The sequence below is a fragment of the Camelus ferus genome, chromosome 13, assembly GCF_009834535.1.
Source record: "Camelus ferus isolate YT-003-E chromosome 13, BCGSAC_Cfer_1.0, whole genome shotgun sequence".
NCBI lineage: Eukaryota > Metazoa > Chordata > Mammalia > Artiodactyla > Camelidae > Camelus > Camelus ferus.
This window is the reverse complement of record NC_045708.1, coordinates 22234393-22254677: the sequence shown is the minus strand read 5'-3', so window position 1 is coordinate 22254677 and position 20285 is coordinate 22234393. Positions and strand designations below refer to the sequence as shown.

At 53.9% G+C, this 20285-nt stretch overlaps 1 protein-coding gene across 2 annotated transcripts in view; it reads left to right on the top strand.

Annotated features, from left to right (window-relative positions):
• Positions 1–9225, top strand: part of SPOCD1 (SPOC domain containing 1) — a 65598-nt gene extending 56373 nt beyond the window's left edge. For both annotated transcript variants that reach the window (XM_032495788.1, XM_032495787.1), the window contains 12 exons: positions 296–337; positions 504–570; positions 832–922; positions 1711–1870; positions 1981–2097; positions 3438–3563; positions 5446–5572; positions 5805–5955; positions 6262–6397; positions 6951–7040; positions 7295–7481; positions 8411–9225. In XM_032495788.1, the coding sequence (XP_032351679.1) occupies positions 296–337; positions 504–570; positions 832–922; positions 1711–1870; positions 1981–2097; positions 3438–3563; positions 5446–5572; positions 5805–5955; positions 6262–6397; positions 6951–7040; positions 7295–7481; positions 8411–9054 (1938 nt within the window). In that variant the 3' untranslated portion in view covers positions 9055–9225. The remainder of the gene's footprint in view (positions 1–295; positions 338–503; positions 571–831; positions 923–1710; positions 1871–1980; positions 2098–3437; positions 3564–5445; positions 5573–5804; positions 5956–6261; positions 6398–6950; positions 7041–7294; positions 7482–8410) is intronic.
• The last annotated feature ends 11060 nt before the right edge of the window (positions 9226–20285 follow it).

The window sequence follows — 20285 nt, the reverse complement described above, 5'->3', positions numbered from 1 at the left end:
GCAGGGTTAGATGTCTGCTGAGGGCTGTGTGCTCCTTCTGCACTGCTGAGTTCAGGAGCTTGCCAGGGCAAGGGAGGAAGGGGGCCAGGCCCCTCGTATCTGGGGAGAGAGCAGTCGCTGACCTTTGTTCCTGGCCAATGAGCAAGTCCTACCATCCCAAGGTCCTCTAGTGGCCTCCCTCAAGGGGGACAGCATGGGACTCTGGTGGCCTCTCTGATCCCTTCCACTATCCCGGGAGTCATTCTCTGCCCCCCAGGGACACCACCTTCTTTTCCACATCCTTGTTCTGTTGCAGGATGGGGTCCCCTTTCAGGAGGCCGATGCTGAGTGTCCTGGGGTGAGTGCTTCTGCCCTGGCCACACGGCCTCCCTCGCTGGAGCACAGGTCAGGGAGAATGGGGGAGTGGGGAGGCAACTGGAGAAGCAGTGGCCCCCTGGGGCCAGGAGGCTGCACCCAAAGACAAGGCCTCAGTTCCTTACCCCTACTCCACTCCCCCACCCCAGCCACAGTGCGGCCTAGTGGAGGCTAAAGAGGAGGAGCGTGGTAAACAAGATGAGGGAGAGGACTCAGGTAAGCGGCCATGCCCAGCTCCTGTTAGGACTCCTCTCCTACGCCCTCCCCCTTTAATCAGCCCGTAGTCCTTTCCCAAAGGGGTAGAGGCTGCTGGCTGCCTGGGCTCGGCTCCCAGACAGACGTCCTAGACACCCTAGGTCCTGGTAGGTTCCTGAGGTTGGGACCCCTCCCTTGGCTACCCAACCCGTCAGCATTGAGTCTCCCCTTCCACTTGCCCCTGAGCATCCACTGGGAGCCTGTGACTCTCTTTCTCCACAGCTCAACTTCAGCCCCAACAGGAGAAGCTGCCCCTGGATATTGAGGTACGGGGCACTGTGGTCCGCGCTATGCAAGAGGTGCTGTGGAGTCGGTAAGGCCTTGCTCTGACTTCCCTGACATCCTTGACATCCGGAAGGGGTACCCTCACAACTCCCAGGGCTGTGTTCTAAGGGCTTTTGTGCGTACAGCTAACCCCATTTTGTAGTTGTGAGGTCATTTGTCAGCATAAGGAGCCAATGGAGAACTGAATTTGAACTGGGGTCTCTCTGGCTTTAAGGTCGAGCTTTCCACTTAAGCCATGACAGCTCTCAGTGCCTGTTCAGGCCCTCATGGTCCTCACCCACAGCAAATACTTTCAGATACAATGAGACTCTGTGCTGGGACTATCTCAGAGCTCTGAGCCCAGAGCTCTCATTTACTAATGTTGAGACCAAGGCCCAGAGAGGGCAGGATTTTGCAGAGGCCACACAGAAAGTCAGTGGCAGATTCAAGGTTACATCCAGGGCCAGGGCTCTGTCCCCTGTCCTGATCAATGCCTTCCCCTCCCTCCAGGCTTCCTTTCCTCCATCCACACCCCACTTCACTGGCTAGGGATGGAGCATGGGCTGAGCAATCAGATCTTGCTTATCCACTAATTGCATGGCTTCGGGCAAGCCCCTTATCTTCTCTGAGCCTCAGTCACCCCATCTGTAAATGGGGAATGATCCTCCTCCTCCCTCACAGAGTTGGAATGAGGATAAATGGCTTCATGTAGGAAAATGTTCAGAAGGGAAACTGGAGTTGGCCCAGACCCTGCTCTCACCCAGGTCTCCCTCTCGGGCTGAGTGCCAGGATAACCCCATGGGCTCAGTGCTCTGGCACTGCCCTTGTCCCCCGCAGCCTTCGGGAGCTCCCAGACCTGGTGCTGAGTGAGGAGGCGGTGGAGGGCATCGCTGCTGGCATTGAAACAGCCCTCTACGACCTGACACAAGCCACCAATAGCCGCTACAAGACCAAGTACCGCAGCCTCCTGTTCAACCTCCGAGACCCCAGGAACTGGGTGAGCAGGGCTTTGGGCTGGGCCAGGCCTCCCTCAGAGGTGCGAAGCCCTGGCATGGGGTCGGGGTGGGGGTCTCTCCAAGCGGCATGGTGCAGCCCCTGTCCCTGCAGGACCTGTTTTTCAAAGTGGCTCACGGAGATGTCACCCCTCACGACCTGGTGCGGATGAACTCAGTCCAGCTGGCCCCCAAAGAGCTGGCCCGATGGCGGGACCAGGAGGAGAAGAGGGTGAGCTATTGGTTCAAGTCAGGACATGTGGGAGGGGTTTTGGGAGGGGGAAGGCTGAGGATGGAGCTGGAGAGACAAAGTAGAGAGAGGAGGAAGACCATGAGGCAGGGAGAACAGGACAGAGAGAAACAGAAATGAGGAAACGGGAAGATCAGGCAGCCAGGGAGAGTCAGAGAGACTCTCCACCAAAAAAAAAAGCAGAAATGAAGGGGGTTGGGGGTGAAGCATCTGGAAGAGGGGTTACATCCCTGGGAGATGTCATCTTCTACTTGCTTTTCTGTGGAGCTGGGCTGGGGGGTGGGGGGACTGGAGTTGATGGTCCAGAGTCTGGACTCCAGGATTGTCACCCAGCATCCATGGGAGGTAGACCCTGTGGGGTTCCCCTGCTCCCATCCGAGCTTCAGAAGCCCTGGAAAAGGCTGGAAGTCTTCCTGATGCTCTAGGCTGGGTGAGAGACCCCATAGCACCCACACTTCACAGCTACACCCCCATAGACCCTGTGTCTGTGGGGCTCTCCTTCCCTGGGGACTGCTCAGGGGCAGTGAAGGTGTGGGCACTGAGCCAGCTTTGGGAGATGCTTGCATAATGGTTGTCTTGGTGGGGACAGTGCAGAATGAAGATATGGGCACTTTGTTCAATAATTAAGAATTTCAAGATGACAGCAGCATTAAACATGGGGCCCTTCTACACCCAGGGCCCTGGCTACTGCATGGAGCCCAGGCCCATGAAGCCAGCCCTGCAAGGAGGACAGGGCCTCTGTCCTCCAGGGGTTGTCAGAAAGAGGCAGGCTTTCAGGAAACATTTCAGATAGGATGACATTGATCACCAATAAGAATCACAAGTAGCATTTACTATGAGCCAGGCTCCGGGCTAAACACTCTACATATGCTGTTTAATATGATGCTCTTAATTTCATTTCTAGAGATCAGAACAACTGCGGTTTAGAGCAGTGAGAAGCTTGCCCAAGGCCGTACTACCTTGTGGGCCTTTGTGAATGGCAGCTGGTCCTTCAGAGCCTGCGCTCTCTGGACTCCACCATTCTTCCCGGGACAGAGGGTGGGGTATAGTCAGGAGGCAGATTTGACTTGTGGGAGAAGGTGAAGTTCAAGAAGACTTCCTGGAGGAGGCAGGGCTGGAATTGGAGGGTGAATGAGTGAAATATGGAGAGGTAGAGCTGAGGGCAGAGGGACTGGCAGAAGCAGCAGTGTGGAGGAGGGGACAGGGCTGGCATGGAAGAAGAGTCACAGCAGAGGGGTCTCAAGGGAGAAAAGGGAGCACTTGGGCTCTTGGTGGTCAGAGACCCCTGACCCCAGCTGAGCTGGGGCTGCTCTGCCCCTCAGGGCCTGGAGATAATTGAGCAGCTACAGAAGGAGCCGTGCAGCCTCCCGGCCTCCAAACTGACCCACAAGGGGGAAGTCGAGATCTTGCGGGACATGGACCAGATGCTGACCCTGGAGGATCTGGTGGTAAGTGGGGCCTGACCTGGTGCCAGGCAGGGTCTGTGCCCAAGGCTCCCACTCCTCACCTCACCAGCCATGTGGCCTTGGACAAGTCCCTGACTACACTGAGGCCCAGGGTCTTCACTGTAAAGCAGGGTAATGATGATTACCATGCTGGGTCTGGGAGAGCATGGGGGTGACAGCGCCTTCTCAGTGCTGGTCTGCTTCCTTTTGGCCTAACCCCAAGGCACCTCACGTGAGTGGTAGTGAGTCCTGTCTCCGCAGTTACCCTCAAGCTCAGACATTCCAACCAGATCCCAGGTTGGGAAGCAGGAGGGCCGCACTGTTTGAGCCAGTGACTTTTTGGATGTAAGGAGCAGAGACTTGCTCTATTCTGCAGAAGGACTTAGGGATGCTACCGACAGGGAACCACCTGGAGTCCAGGGAAGTCTGGGTAGAGTCTCCTCTTGCCTCAGGGGATCTGCCCCATCCTCTTGTCCATCCTGCTCCTTCCTCTCCCTTGGCTCCTCCATCTTCCACGTGGTCTGAAAAGGTGGCTCAGCAGCCCTTGAATCATGAACCCATCTGCTCAGCCTCCTGCAGCCAATCAGAGCACCCCAGTGGCTCACTTCAGTCACTCTCAGAAGAGGGCTGCTCTGGCTTTGGTTGGGTGCTCCGTGGGTCAGATGTTCACCATGGTCTAATCAGCTGTGTCCAGGGTGGGGGAGTGTGGGGCAGGTCCCTTGATCTATGTTCGCTGGGGAAATGCAGTGATATGACCGATGGAAATCCCTGCTCCTCCCCAACCAGTATCCAGGCCAACAACCAGAACTGCTGGCTGTGCAGAGAGGAGCCCTGAGGGGGTGTGGCCCCTCCCCAACCCACGCCCATCTGTTTTCCCAGAATAAACCGAATGTAAATGTAGAAGGAGGAGCCAGAGAGAGAGGAAAGGGGGTGAGGTGCAGAGTAGGGGAGGGGAAATAACTCAGAATAGCAATCTTTACTCCTGTTGAACACCTACTATGTGCCTCTTTCACAAACAATGCCTCATTCAGACCTCACAGTGCCCTGGGAGGTAGGTGATGTCAGTTTCCTGGGTGAGGAAGCTGAAGCCATTTGCTCAAGGCCACTTGGCCGTAGGGGAGACTGGAACCCAGGCTGTCCCTGTCCGACTCCAAAACCTGTTCTTTGGCTCTACTCTTGAGGTGGTTTTAAGGGCAAGAGCAGAGTTTTCAAAATCGTTTCAGATCTTCCTCAAGCAATGTCTGTTTGTGTTTAGAGCTGTTTCTATTATGAGGGAAAAGGGAGATTTGGCAATGGGCATCAGGAGTCTTGAAAATGTTCATTCTCCCCATTTCTGTCATCTGCTTCTGAGAACTCCGTCCTAAGGAGGTAATTGAAAGTTTGAGGAAATACCGTCGGCACAAGGATGTCCTCAGTACTGTTAGTAATAGTGAAAGCCGGGCAATGACCCGACTGTTTAGAAACAGAGGTGATGCATACACTCTAGTCCGCTCATCAGTGCAGTGTCTACAGGGACGATGTCACGTGGCAGGTGCTACGGTTCTGCTGTGGTTCACAGGCAAAATGAAAAGGCAAGGTTGAATATTTGACCCCAGCTACTCTAGTAAAGGACCCCCCAAACCCTGTGTATAGAAAAATGACTATATACTGAATACCCAGAAAATCCATAGTTGTTCTAAGTGGTGGGACAGGGGTGATTTAAAAAAATTTTTTCAAATTGGCTGTATTTTCCAAATTTTCTGTAACAAGTTCACGGTACTTTTGTAATAAAAGAATATATTATTTAGAAAAGTAAAACTACATCCACGAGGCTCCCTACTCATGGAGGGCTGCTGACTTCTGCAGCCACCTTCCCAGCCCACCCCTCTCTCCTCCTGTGCCTCAGGGACCCATGGTGTCCACCGACCGCAGCGCACTGGCCCTGCCTGCCATGGCGAAGGACACCGCGGAGCAGCACAAGGACACCACAGAGCAGCACCACTTCCTAGACCCCAGCTGCCACGTCTGCATGGGTGGGAGAGAGACATTGGAGGGGTGCAGGGGTGGTGGGCAGACCAAGGCTGAATGTGGGGGCTCAGGGGCCACAGGGATTCCTGGACTGGGGAGAAGGTGGCAGGGTAGGGGTACCTGTGTCCCAGGTCATCTCTAAAAGAACCCAGTTTCAACCCTATTTCTAATGCCCTGGGCTGGCTTCAGCCTAGCTGCTACCCACTCCATGTCAGCTTCTGCCTCTGCTCTTTGCAGACTGGAAGCCCTCGTGTAAGATGCCAGGCTCCTTCAAAGCCACTGGGAGGATGGGGGACAATGCCTTCCAGAGAGTCCCAATCCTAGGCCCTATGTCCTCTCCAGAGATGCCCCAGACCAGGGAGAAGCCTCCCACGGAGCCCCAGGACAGGTGTGGGGCAGGGGCCAGGAAGGTGGGCAGCCCAGCAGGGTGGGTAGGGGAAGCCACTTGCTGGGGCAGCAGACACAGCCTGGGCTTTTCCATATGGCCTAGGGCAAATCTTACCGCTTGTATGGGCCTCAGTTTCCCCGTCTGTGCAATGGAACTAATCATCCTTGCCTGCTGGTCTCCACTGAGTAAGGCCATCCTAAGGCCACGCTGGGGATACAGGACCTTCTCTGAAAACTAGGGAGCTGCTAGGGGAGGCCCTGATGACTTGAGTTGTGCCTAGCCCTGTCTTTCTATCCCTTCTTCTAGGCCCCAGATGCCTGCTGGGCCTACAGAGGCCCTGCCCAGCCATTTGCCCTGGGAAGGGTCTCTGGACATGTTCTCCATCAAGCAGTTCCGGGTCAAGGCCCAGCTGGTCTCGGGACACAGCTGTCAGCTCATCCAGGTGTTCCTGCCGTGCTTGTCAAGGGATTCCCTTGCACACTGGCCAGCCTAGTCAACTACTTGCACCCTTATCTGTTCATTCATTCATTCATTCATTCATCCACTCACTCACTCATTCTGAAACAAGTCATTGGCACCCTCTCTGTTCCTGGCCCTGTGCTAGGCACAGGGGCAAATGAGATGCCAGCCCCACTCCTGCAGAGACACATGGGCAAAGGACTCCCTGTAGCCCAAGGCATAAAGCAAGAAGGAACCAGGAGAAGGGGTCTGGTGCCTCTTGACCCAGAGGAGGGTTTTAGGAATCATTGTTGAGTGAATGATCAGCTGAAGCATTGGGTGAGGGTGGGCAGGGTTTAGAGGAGGGAGTGAGGGGCTTAAAGTTGTAGGGGATTGGCCAGGACGGGCTGTAGGTCTCCAGGGGCATTTAGGGCTTCCTGGTATACTTCCTGCCCATCCTCTTGGCCACAGGCTGTGGCTTCTGGGTAGCTGGTACCGAGTCAGCCCTGGGCAGGTGGGAAGCTGGGAGGCTGACTGGCCATCCTGCCTGCCCCCAGGCCCTGCCCCCAGTGATCCGCTCTGCAGTCTGCATCCCCCCCAACGCTGTCTGGGACTTTCTGGCCAGCATCTGCCCAGCCCGGGCCAAGGTAACCCCTCCCCTACCCCTCAGCTCTCTTCTGCTCCAGCTCTGGAGCAGAGGTCTGGTTTAAGATATCCAGGTCCAAATTCCACTGTGACTACAGACTCACAGGGTGACCCTCGGCCAGGCCTTCTGTTTCCACCTCTGGAAAATGGGGACGCTCTTCCTCACAGGGTTCTCAGAGGTTCAGATGAGACCAGGGGTGTTCACAGGAGCAAAGAGTGACTGTTCCTAAACCTGCTCTCCTTCCTGCAATTGCAGGATGCCTGTGCGGTCAGACTGTGCCCACACGGTGCCCGGGACACCCAGAACTTCCACCTGCTCTACTCCTACCTCAACAACAAGCAGCGCCATGGCCTGGCAGCTGTGGAACAGGTTGGGGTGGTCCTGCTGCCCCTGCCTGCCTTCCAGCCCCTGCCCACAAGGCTGCGACCTCTTGGAGGCCCAGGTGAGTGCCCCATGCCCGTCCCAGACCCTGCCTCCCCTCACTTGGTGACACAGTCACCCATCTCCTTGGAGATGGGCACATCTCAGAAGGGAGCTGAGACAGGCAAACATGACAACACAAACAAGAATAGCCCACATTTGGATATTGCTTACTACTTGCTAGACAGTGCTCTGAAAGCTTTATTGATATTAATTGATATAGTCCTCAAAACAACCCCATCAGAATGATAGTATTCATTTCTTCATTTCGTAAATGAGGAAACGGTGGTAGGGAGAAAGCAAGTGACTTGTCTAGAGTCACAGAGCCAGTCAATAGCAGAAGCTGGGTGCCTGACCACCACACATACAGCCTCTCCAATCAGGCACCCTGGAGAGAAACTCACGAAATAGCCACATTTGACCCAAGCACAGCAGGACAGAGGCAGGACCCACAAACAACTGGCTGAAAGCAAGATCTAAATAAAAGAGGAAAGAGGGATGTTTTCACCACAGCTATCCTGGGCCAAGCTGACTTTTGTGCATGGATAGCCTCTGGGGCGTGGCTCCAGGAAAGCATGGGTAGGGGGTGGAGTTGGGGGTCAAGGGGTGGACTGTACCTGTTCCTAAGCAGAGAACTTGACCTTTCTGGGCTGCATGTCCTGGGGACAAAGTAGTAGACTCTGAAGCATACAGTCAAGGTCAAACCATCCATGCCCGCCCTCAGCCAGTTGAACCCTTTCCCACATTGTGAGAGCAAATCTTTGGAGTCAGGCTCTCCCTCCCACTTACTTTCCCCAGCATCTCATGGGCACCATCTCACTGCTGGAAAGCTCTTCCTGGGGCCTAACCTCCAGACCTCTTGCCCCAGCCAGAATGCAACTTCTGGGGGCTAGGCATTCTCTCCTCCCAGGTCATTGGTCTCTTCCCCTCTCTTCCTCTCTCTTCCTCCAGGCCTGGAAGCCACTCACTCAAGCCTGTTGCTGGCCGTGCTGCTCCCCAAGGCAGGGCTTCCAGCCACAGTAGAGTCCAGCCCTTTGTGGGGGAAGGTTCACAAAATGGTCTCCTTCAACAGAAAAGTGGAGATGAGATGCTCCCAGCCAGAAGACTCGGGGCCAGATGTGGCCCTGAAAGGCTCCCCTCCCCCAAGGGATCCCCTGAAGCAGAGCCGGGACAAAGGCAGCCTGGCTCCAAGGGGAACTTGTGCTTGGCAGAGGCCCCCCAGAGGCAGAGGGAGACTGTGGGGAGAGTCTGAGTCCTGGCAGGGTCCTGGGCAAGGGCAGTGGCCCCCCAAACCAGGGTGGTGGCAGTCCTGGCATCCCTATTCAGCAGCACTGGGCAGCCATGGTCAGCACCTCCACAGGGCCTCCTGTCCCCAGCAAGCCCTCCTGCAGCATCTTGAATCCCTGGTAGCCATGAGCCATCAGCTCCAAGCCTCACTGAGGTCCCTGGGCCAGGAGCAACTTCCCCAACCCTCTGTCCCACCTCCTGCATGCAGTCCCTGGGACCCTTGGCCTCCTTTGCCAGCCCCGGCAGCTCCAGAGCCCCCTGGCCCAGCCCCTGACTCCTCTTTGGAACCCCCAGTTGGAGAGACCTGACCTTCATTGCCCACCAGCAGAGGGGCTTTAATTCTCTCAGCAGTGCTGCACCCTAAGCTGTTCCAGGGAGAGCCACAGGGGCAGAGGAAGGAGAGAGTCAGTTGTTTGAGTTTCCTGTTCTGCAGTTTGTTTGGTGTTGATTTTCAGTTTAATAAAGAATTTGGCAAAGTTGAGACTGTATCTGCTGGTTGGACAGGAGGGACCCTGGGCCTGGCCAGGTAGGGGTAGAGGTAACCAGTGTGTCTGTGAGTTTCTGTGCACAGATATAGCAGAGCTAAAGTGCTGGGCATGGAGGGGCAGCCTTGCCAGATGCTTGTCTGAGGTCCTGAACCATCATTGTGCCTGAGGGCACAGCTGTTGCCATGCTGGGGTCTGGAAGTATTTTGTAAGTATTTTGAAGTGGGTGGAAGAAGGCAGCACTAGGCTGGGGAGAGAGAGAAATGTGGCTTTTTGAGGAGGGGTAGAGGGGAAGAGAAATGAGGCTTTTGAAGGAGCAGACTCTTAGAGATTGTTAAGGGGAGCAGATTGCAGTGGTTTTTATATTTTTCAGTGACCAAAAATTTTCACTCTGGATAGTCAGAGATTACCATCATAATCCCTACATGTCTCTGTGTCTGTGTGTATCTGGGCGTCTCTATGTGTATATGGGAGTCTCTATGTGTGTGTGTGCCTGTTAGCATGTGTGTGTGTCTGATTGCATGTCCGTGTGTGGGGCTGCTGAGAAAGTTGGGAGGTCCATATAGGATGACTCCTCTCTGTTCCTCTTGTGAGCGCCCACGGACTGATACCAGAGAAAGCCAAGGGTCTTGGCCTGGGTTGGGTGGATATTCAGGGTGGGGTTGGAGGCTGGTGTTTGGACAGAATGGGGCTGCTTTGCCTGGGGCCTGGAGTGAGCTCCTAACAGCAGCTACAGTTGTAAGGCATCTGTATGTGTGCCTCCGGAGAGCTGAGTCTAGGCACTGCCGGGGGCACTACCTACCTCCTGGCTGCCTAACCCAGGGCCCAGAAGCAGGGCCTGGATTGGAGGAGAGAACTTCTGGCACGTCCCGAACTTCACCCCCAACCGCCGCCCCGGCCTGAAGGGGTATACCCCTTCCTACCCCTTCTCAAAGTCTACCGGTGTACCAGCCTCTCCCAGGGCTGGGAAGTTTGGGACAAGAGTTGTTTGGAGTTCCCCGTCTCTGCCCCATGATCTCTGCTACTGCCCTACCCGCGGCCGACAGCAGAGGGGGCCCTCAGCCTTGGGATGGAGGTCGGGGCCGGCAGGACCAGAGGCCAAACTAGGGGCGGGACGAAGTGTGGGAATTTAGCCGTAGGGATTGGAAGCGGGTGCGGGTGCGGGGTGCCGGGGATGGGACAGGGAGAAGGGACAGAACAGGTGAACCGGAGAGGGGGCGGGGCTCCTTCCGGAACTTTCCTGCTCCAAGGGGATTGTGAAGGCTCAGAGCTATATGCAAATTACTCAAATTATCATGCAACCTACGGCTCAATTCTGAGTCGGCAGCAACTGGGGTCATTTTCTTAACACAGGGCAGTAGGGGGGACGGCGGTGCGCCCCCTAACTCCAGGCCCAAGGCTCCCTCCTAGGGAGATAGGAGAGCGTTTGCTGCCTTACCGAGCACTCAAGGAAGAAGCTCTGTACTATGGGCCGGGACTTCCTTTCGGAGCGTCAGTTTTACTCTCTGTAAATGGGGGTGATAAGGTGGCCCTCTAGCACCTCGGCCGGGGGGTGGGCTTGGATAGGTGAACCTCGAAATCCTCAGTCGGCTTCGAGCCTGGGAGCTGGACATGACCTCCATCCACCTTTTGGCCCTAGTCCACAAGCCCCTTGGATTTCTTTTGGCAGAGGCCAGGAGAGCGGATTAGTTGAACTGTTGCCGGGGGCGTGACCGAGGTTACTAGGGTTCGGGGACGTTGCTAAGCAACGCTGGGCGGGGCTCACGTTGCCAGGCCCGAGTAGGAGTCGCCAAGGACCCGAAAGGCCACCTAGCTTCCCTCGGTTTTAATGGAAGGCACCCGGCTACTCTGCTCTCCCCGCGATTTTCTCTGGGCCTCAGCTTCCCTCGGGCAGGATGCTGTCTCTGAGGGTCCTTCCGGTCACACCCTCCGCGACTCCGTGATCCTCTGTGCTCTGGAGCGAGGAAACCTGGGTCTTTGTGCACGTGTCTATGGGCTTGCTGGTGAGGTTAGGAGAGGGGCGGTCGCTTTTGGGTTTCCATAGCAACCGCTCCTATGCCACCCCATTGCTCCCAAAGATTTGAGCTGTTGCGTGTGCAAATTTACATGTATCTGCATGTCATTAACATAGAGGCGGGGCCAGAACTGTTTGGCAACTATCCCTGGACAGTTGCGTTTGCTTCTCTCTCATCCTGCCTGATGGGCACGTGGGCCGCGCATGCGTGAGTGTTTTGCTTATTAAGGTTCCTAGATTTGGGGTAGGTGGGTGAACTATAATAGTGACCATTGGTTCCCAGACCCCCAGTCACCTTACAGCGCAATTTACATTAATCTGTCCAGGTACCCCTGACCAAAGACACCCAACCAGTTCCACCAGGCAATGCCAGCCCTGGCTGGAATCCCAGTTCTGCCCTTTTCTGTCTGTGTGGCTTTGGGCAAGTTTAGTTGCCCTCTCTATGGTTCAGTTTCCTTCTCTGTGAATAGAGATACTAATCCCTAACTCATCAGGTTATGTGAGGGTTCAATGAGATGCCACTTTTACATTCACTTCTTGCTGCTTCTGGCATACAATAGGCACTCAATGGTAGCCCACTCCCTCCCTCCATGGAGCCCAGCTCCTCTCAGACTCCGACCAAAGCAAATTGGCTTCCTTTGCTGCTCAGGACAGGACAATGAAACACCAGGAAGAACTTCCAGATGTCAGGGCAGACTGGATTCGAGGCAGAGGATGAGGACTAGTGGTTTGCCTGTTTGTCCTTCTTGGAGGCTGGAGGCCAGGGTGATGAAACATGGACCCTCCCTCCCTTCACCACCACTATGTGCACCCTTACATTCTTGTCTCTCTATGGAGTCAACTGTTTCCAGAAACCTTGCACTGCTGTCTCAGAAGTTCTGAGGTGGCTACAGCAGTGGCAGCTAAGGTTGAGAAGCTTAAGAACCAGAGCTAAGGAGGTGGTGACCAAGAAAGTACCCTCCAGGACTGAGATGTCTGGGATGGAGGTCAGCCCAGCAGGGGACTGAGGGCAGAAACTTTACTTGAAGAGCCGCATATCTGAGCTGTTGTCAGAGAGGACTGGGGAACCCTGGGGCCACTCCTTTGCTCTTTCTGGTCCTCGATATCCCCATTGTGGACAACTGGGACTCCTCTGCTATGACTTGGGGTGGGGGAGGCAGAAGTCAGCTCAGTATGGAGAACCTTCTCACTACTGCAGCAACATAGCAGTGCCACGGAGGAAGTGAGTTCCTGTTAGAGCTGTGACAGCAAAGGCTGAGAAGGGCCCCTTGACATGGCTGGGATGGAGCAGCAGACCTCCATCTGCTGGGAGGTCCTTTCTGGGTCTAACTTTACCTTCCTGCTCTGGCAGAAGCTCCTTCTTGCCCTGCATTCTCCCAGTGTCTCTGTAACCTTAACAGCCTTGACTGTTAGGGCCAGAGGGGAGGCAGAGCAGGTGTTAAAGAAGGAGAATCACTTTCCACTCTGTGTTGGTCTCTTAGTTCTCGATTAGGTTCAGATAATTAAGATAAACGAGATTGGTTCCTATCCTGGGTAGAGGAAGGCTGTTGGTGATGAAGAGGGTCTATAAAAGCTGGATTCTGGTTGGTTCGTTGGCTTTCTGGAGGAGGTAGAATTACGTGGGGGCCACACCTTGCAGTTGTCACTCTGTCACTGTATGCAGGACTGCTGTCTGCTGGAGGATGGCAGTGGGCCAAATCCTTCCCTAGTAGCCACCTGTGCTTCACAGGTGAGGGTTCTAGGGACAAGCTGAGAGCCTGGCAGTGCCCGGCTGGCCTGCTTGTGTCCCACTCTAGGGGCCAATTAAGTCTCCATCCCTAGCTGCGCCGATTAACAGTTAATAAGGCAGCAAACACCTGCAGCTATGGAGGCGAATTAAGAGCAACAGTCGGCATAATACACAACCCGATAAGTGAGCAATTAACAACCGGAGAAAGATTAATAGAAGCAATTACGTCCTACTCGGAGCTCTGTAAATACGACTGTCAATGGCTGAGGGATTCAGTCCAGTCTCACTGGGCCCCACCCCAGGCTGCAGCCTCTGCCGAGAGGGGAGTCAGCCCAGCTAGCCTGTGGATTCCCGACCACAGGGCCACATACACATGAGAAATGCACATATATGCAAACAGGCACATAGACATACATATACAGATGTGCTTGGAGAGACAGTCCACCAACACAGTCACACAGATGCACAAATGCCTTACTGTCACCCACACTCACTTTCACACAAATGGGTACACAGGGCTACACATTGGTCTTGCCAGAAGTACACACAGATGTACACAGGAAAATACATGCAGTGCCACAAAGAGACACTTCTCTGTTTTACACAGAGCTAGAGCCACACAGACTAGCAGATACACAGTGACACTCCCATATCCATATGTAGACACATAGCTCCATACCCAGGGTCCTGGATGCATCTGGCATCTGCCCTACTTTGATGCCGACCTTGCAAAGGGTCATCCATAGTGGGTGAGAGCTGCAGAAGGGTCTTGGACTGGGAGCACTGAAGTGAAGGCGGGAAGGAATAGAACATGCGTGTGAACATGTCCATAAGCATGTCTGCGTGCATGTAACTCTAAGCGTTTGTGTCCTTGCAGGAGTGTATTTTAGCAATGTATGGGCCCATTCCTGTGTGTAAGCACACAAGTGTCTATACATGTGTGCCTGTGTGTGTTTGCATGTCATGATGTGTGCATGGGTGTATGTGCCTGTGTCCAGCAGATCTGTGACTACACACGAGGGTTTCTGATTTCACATGCGATGCACTGCCAGTGCCCTTGTCTGGGTAACTGTGTGACTGTACCTCAGAGAGGCTGTATGTGTGTCCTATCTCTGTGTTGGAGCAGGTTCTGCGGGAATTCTCTATGGGATGCTTCCCAGAAAGCCTGTGAGTTCTGATGATCCCAGGGCCCACCTCCAGGTGCTGGGTCTCAAGGACAATCAAGCATCCTCTAGGACTCCTTGTGGGGGGCTTGGTTTCCCTTGCAGGGCTCCAGCCCCTCTAGTGGGACTCAGCACCATTGGGCCTCACTCAGGTAGAGGGAGAGAAATGAGAACAGTTTCTAAAGGAATGGACTCAGAGGTTAATGCCTCCTGATTGAAAAGCAAGCCAGGAGTTCCCTGAGAATGGACATCTTCCTCTCAGGGCCACAACTCCAGGGCCTGAGCCCTTCCCACTCCTGCCCCCACCATGGAAAACCTCCAGAACCAAGACTCATGCACTCAGTCCACAGTCTGGGACATAACACCATCACACACAGAAACCCCAGACCACCAGGATACAGTCATGCAGACACAAACATAGAGAGTCGTGAATATAAACACATAAAATCCTACTCAACTGTTGCCCCCAGACCTAGCTGCCCGTGCACAGTCCCCGTGCACACAGAAAATCACACACGCAGTGATGCCCACACACACCTGCACTCCCACAGGCCCGCACACCCATCACTCTCTGAGATGAGCTTAGTGCCAAGCCCGAGGGCCCAAAGGGGCGTCCTGCCACAGGTCCCCCTACTTCCCCCATCACTAGCCTGACCAGATGGCAGAGGCCGCCAGGCCTCAGGAGAGTTCTTCATCACCGCTAACCTGCCAGCTGACAGGCGGGTGCACTGAGGCCTGGCTCTGCCAGAGGGGGGCACGGGTGTAAATAAGGGGGTAATGAAGCTCACCAACACCCCCCCCACCGAGACCTGGATGTGCCCTTCCCCAGGGCCTCTCATTTTTGAGCAGGGAGAAGCTTCTGAGCCACCCACACACCCTCAGACTTCCACAGGACACAGAACACCTGGATACAGGCAGTGTCTGGCACCCCACCTTAGCACCCACTGCCAGACACCCCCTCTCCAGGCCCGGGTGTGAACTACTCACCAGAGAGAGGACTGACCTTACAGAGAACCTGGCCAGGCCCCTCAGCCCCTTCTCTGCCTCCCATCGTCTAGTGAAAGCAGACAGGAAACAGATCTGAGGGCCCCCAAAGCCAAAATATCTGCCTGTCAGGCTTTCCTTCTGTCAGTAAACGCAGCCTTCTGTTTGACTTTTATTCATTCAATCTTTGTCATTTGTTTATTTGTTCATTCACTCATTCATTTATTCAACCAGTAAGGACATTAAACAGATCATTACTCTCAGTCTGATGACCTGGCTGCCCTCCTGGTATCCTAGGGGTGCAGTAGCTGGGGAGGGAGAAAAGGGGGGATCTGGGCTCTGAGGGAGGAGAGCGGGGAAAGGAAGAGGGATTCCCATCTCCTACTTCTTCAGTCTCTCAAAGTGAAAGAAAAGGTGCTGCTTCTGCAGCTGGAGGGAAAAAAGCCAAGTCCCAGGGTAATAGATAACAATAGCGAACACTTACAGGCTCCTACTCTGTGCCAGGCATCTTTCTAAGCGCGTTACATGAATTAACTCAGTTCATCCTCAGAACAACTCTATGAGGCAGTTACTATTATTAACCTGACCTGGGGGGCACAGGGAGGTTAAGTAATTTCCCAAGGTCAAACAGCTTGTCAGAGCCACCCCAAGTGTCTAAAGAGCCTAGGGTGAGAATACAAAAGGTCTCTAGCGCTCCACCAGTTCCCCTCCTCCTCCATCCCTGGGCTCCCCGCAGCAGCAGGAGGGGCCTTGTGTGCATGTCTGTTGACACCCTGACACTCCGGTCCCTGCCTGCCTCACTCCTGGCAAATAGCCTCGCTTCTTCCAGCTGTCAGGCTTGAGGAGAAAGGCGATGGAAAGAGGCTACCAGGCCCTGGCAACTGGCTTAGGGCTGTCTGGGGAGAGAATTCTGGGGTCCTGGGTTGGGGTCTGGTCTAGAAGGGGGCTACAGTTCAAGGTGGGTTACAACCCTGTGGGCCTGTGGACCTTCCAGTTCTTCACCCCGTGCAGAAGAGGGCCACAGGGGGGTCATCTAAAGTGAGGGGCCCAGGGTAAGGGCTTCTGTTGTCTAGGTCTGAGAGTATTGGGGCTAGTAAGTGGCAGATCCAGGATATGATCCCAGGCTTTCCAGCTTGAGTCAGCTTTTAACAGACTGAGGGGGCCCAGGGGGACAGGTGACTCACAGGAGGGGCTGATGTTGCTGAGTTCTACTTCCCCATCCCCTACTTCCAACCCCAGCTCAGCCCCAACCAAATTCAGGTCCTTCCTACCCTGAGAATCCTCTGTGCCCTGCTCCATCTGGCTGCAGAGCTCTCAAGGATGACTTAATTCTCAATGGTATGGCTCCTCCCACCCAATTTCCATTGACACCCCTGCCCCTCCTGCAGCAGGGATTAGGGAAGGAGTGGAGGCTCCTGGGATTGAATGGGGACTGGAAACATCAACACATCCAGCTCCCTGCCTCTGTTTCCCTGGCCCCAGGATTCCTGCCAGGTCTCCAGAGGCTTTTTCCCATAATTACCCAGGCTAGGAATTTCAATCTCTGGTGCCAGCCAGGCCCTTGTTATGCAAATATAGGCAAATGAGATGCAAACGGAGCAGTTCCAGATTAACAGAGAAATCCCCAGCAGCTGGAGGAGTCACCATAAAGTCAGCTCACTCGAGCTTCCCCAAGCTCCCCGCCTCCGGTTTCTGTCCACCTGGGTCTGTCTGGTCACTCCCGTTACCACTCTAATGCCTCTCTTAGGGGGCTATATGCTCAGACACAAGGAGGGTCTGGACAAGAGGGGACACCAAGGCCCAGGCCCTCCATCACGTTTCCAGCTGAGAGCTCTGCCCTCTCCCCACTTCTAGAAGATCCAGGCAGGGGTGGCAGTTAGGGGCGGGGTGGTGAGTAGGGCTGGGAGAGAGGGAGAACTCTGGTTGACCTGGAGAAGAGAGAATTCACACACACACATACACACGGGCACACAGAGTTGAAGGTGAGAGTCGCCCCTAAGATGTACACGCATATGCACTAGGTCAGACACAAGCCTCACAGGTGCCACCACACACATCTGGCCTACCTCCTCCATCCCCCGACTGACCATAAATCAAGCCACAGACATCAACAGGCTGCAGTACGAGGGTGGGCTGTGTGCCCATTCCTGGGGCCTGGAGGTTAAAGGAGAGTGCTGGTGGAAGGACATGGGTCTGTGTGAAGACAGAAGGGAGAAGATCCTGTCCAGGGCATCTCCCTGGCAAAGGAGGCTGGGAGCATGTGGAGGTCTTGGCCTGAGCAGTGCCCACCTAAATCCCCCCAGGGGCAGGACCAAGGCTGGTGGCAGTGCCTGAGGGGACCCTGGCCTGCCAGCAGGTCCAACCAGCCCAGACCCAACTTCTAAAAATAAGAGTCGAGAATCTAAGCCCCTGGTTGGTTCTGCAGGAGCCTGTTGCCTTGGCAACGCCTTCTCAGAGGCCCTCCCTCCCGGCTGCCCCGTTTGGCTGCTGGTGTTTTTGCCAGTCCCCTATGCTGGCCCCTCTGTCCCATCCTCCTGGGGAGGGAGGAGGGGGTGTGGGGCTGGGGATGGAATAGCCGGGAGGCCCGTGGGGGCTGCAGCTGAGCACAATAGCCTGAGCGTGAGACCCATCTGGGGCTGACTCTGTTGGAGGCTGTCTGACTGTGGGTGTGTGGCTGTGTGTGCGACAGGACCCGTGTCTGACAGCCTACGTCAGGCTGTGTCTCCGTGCATCTCTCAGTATCCCTGCAGGCAACTGTGCTCTCTCTCCAGGGATCCAGGCCCCTGTGTGCAGCGGTGTGTAACTGGGTCCTGAGGGAAGTCCTGGCCTTGGCCTTTCGGTGCCTGCCCCTGCCCATGGCCCCCTGCCTCCTCCCCATGGGCTTCTCCTTAACCCTGACCACCCCCACTTTCCGGAGGGGGTGCAGCAGGCCGGGAGCACACAGGCACAGGGGCTCCCAGCGTGAGCCAGAGGTGGGGAGTGGTGACCATACCACGGTCAGCTTCTTCTAAGGTCTGCAGACAAATATCAAATAAGCTTCAAATCTGCCCCTTGGGGGGAAATGGGGGAGAAATCCACTCCTAAATCTCTGAGTACATGCATGTGTATGTGTGTGCTACAAGTCACTGTCAGAGGCAGAGCCTCCCCTCCCCCGCCCTGCCTCCCCTCTCCAATTAATCTCCAAGTCCTGTCAAATCTCCTCATAATCACTGCTCCAGCTTGCCCCTCCTCTCTTCCTCTTCGCCACCACCACCTAGCTCAGGCCAACCCTCTCTCTCACTCAGATGATGCAACAGACTCTGAATGGCTCTCTTGAGTTCCCAGGTGCTACACCTTACCTCACCCTATCTCCCATGCTCCATCCCCTCTGTAGACTCTGTGGCCACAATGAAGATCTTTCTAAAACACAACTCAGATTTTGTTATGTTACATCCCCTGCTTCAGACCATCCACTTTATTCTCAGGGCAAAGCGCCAGCTCCTCAACCTGGTCTTGTAGGCCTTCCCCAGTCTAGTCTGTGCTCACTGACTGGGTTTATCTATTGCCCCTTCACTGAGCTACACAAGCTACTAAGAGTTTCCAGAAGAGGTCAGGATCCCTCTTGCCTCTGTGCCTTTGCACATCATGTTTCCCAGCCTAGAACCAATCCTCCCTCCTTTGGATAAAACTTACTCATCCTGAGACTCAGCACAGGCATCACCTCCAGCAGGAAGCCTTCCCTGACTGCCCCCAGGCTGGGTTAAGGAGCCTTTCTGTTTTCATGACATCCTGAGCTGCCCCCCAGTGCTCACACATTCTGTACATATTTCTAATGATTTCCCCTCCTCTCACATTTTGTAGAAGATTTAGAAGAAACAGAAAAGTATTATTGAAATAAAAAATCACCCATAATCCTCTCAGATTAACTCTGTTTATTTCCTTGCAGATTTTCTTTAAATGAATTATTTTCTTTATAAAATTAAGAATATCCTATATGTGTAGTTTCTTCTCCTGTTTTGTTTTACTTATCATTATATAGTGAGCTTTTTCCCAGGTTATTAAAAATTCTTCAAGAACATGACTTTTAATGGTTGCATAATACTCTTATATATGGATATATCATAATTTATTTAACCAACCTTCTATTGCTAGACATTTATGTTGGTTGTGATTTTTCACAGTTATAAATAATGGTAATAAGCATCCTTATGTGTGGTTCTTTTTCAATGTCTTTGGTTATTTCTTGGATTGAGTTCCTAAAAGTAGATTAACAGGACCAAGGGGTCTGTCTGTTTTAAAAGCTCTTGACACCACAGCCCGATGGACTCTGTCCTTCCATCAGTGCAGTCTGAGAGTGCCCTGGATTTCAGTTCTCATCAACAATGGTGCTGTCTTTAAAAAAAAAAAAAAAAAAGCTGTATTAATTTCATTAGGTAAAACTGCATTGTATTGTTTTAATTTGCATGTCTTTGATTACTGGTGAGGATAAACCTATTGTATCTCCTCTTTTGTGTCATGCACAGATCACACAGAGCTATAATTATATTTTTACATCCTGCCTCTCCCTTACCAACCTCAGCTCCTAGGGCAGAGGCTGTTTGGGTCCAATTCTCTGTAGCAGGAGCAGGGACAGAGGAGGTGTTCCCAGAGTACTGGATGGATTGAATTGAAGACAGTGTCTTCAGCCTAAGCTTTGACATTGGACAGACCTGGAGTCAAACTTAGATCAGAGGATTGAACTTGGACAACTTACTTCGCCTTCCTGGGCCTCAGTTTCCGCATACATTAAGTGGGTTTGTGTGAGTATTAAACATGATGAAGTATATGAAGAGGCATACAAAGGCCTGTGAGCAGTGGATAGTATTTGAGTTCTGCTCATGTTCACGTTCAGGGAGTTGGCTTTGCCAAGGGAGGAAGGAATGTGCAGGTACAGCTAACTTCCTTCTCAGAGACAAGATGGTACCCAGATGCCTCTTGATCCAGAGGTGGGCAGGGAGCTCAGACCAAACAGTCTGGGCAAGACTGGGAAGGGCCGCGGCAGCAGTCAGGCCTGAGTTCAAGTCCAGCTGAGACCCCCTGGTTTGTGTTCTTGTGTAAGTCTGAGAGGGGAATTGCTGGTTCTGTTCACATCCGGCAGGGTTTGTGCATTGTGGGCTGTTACCTATATCATTGCCTGGTGTGGTTT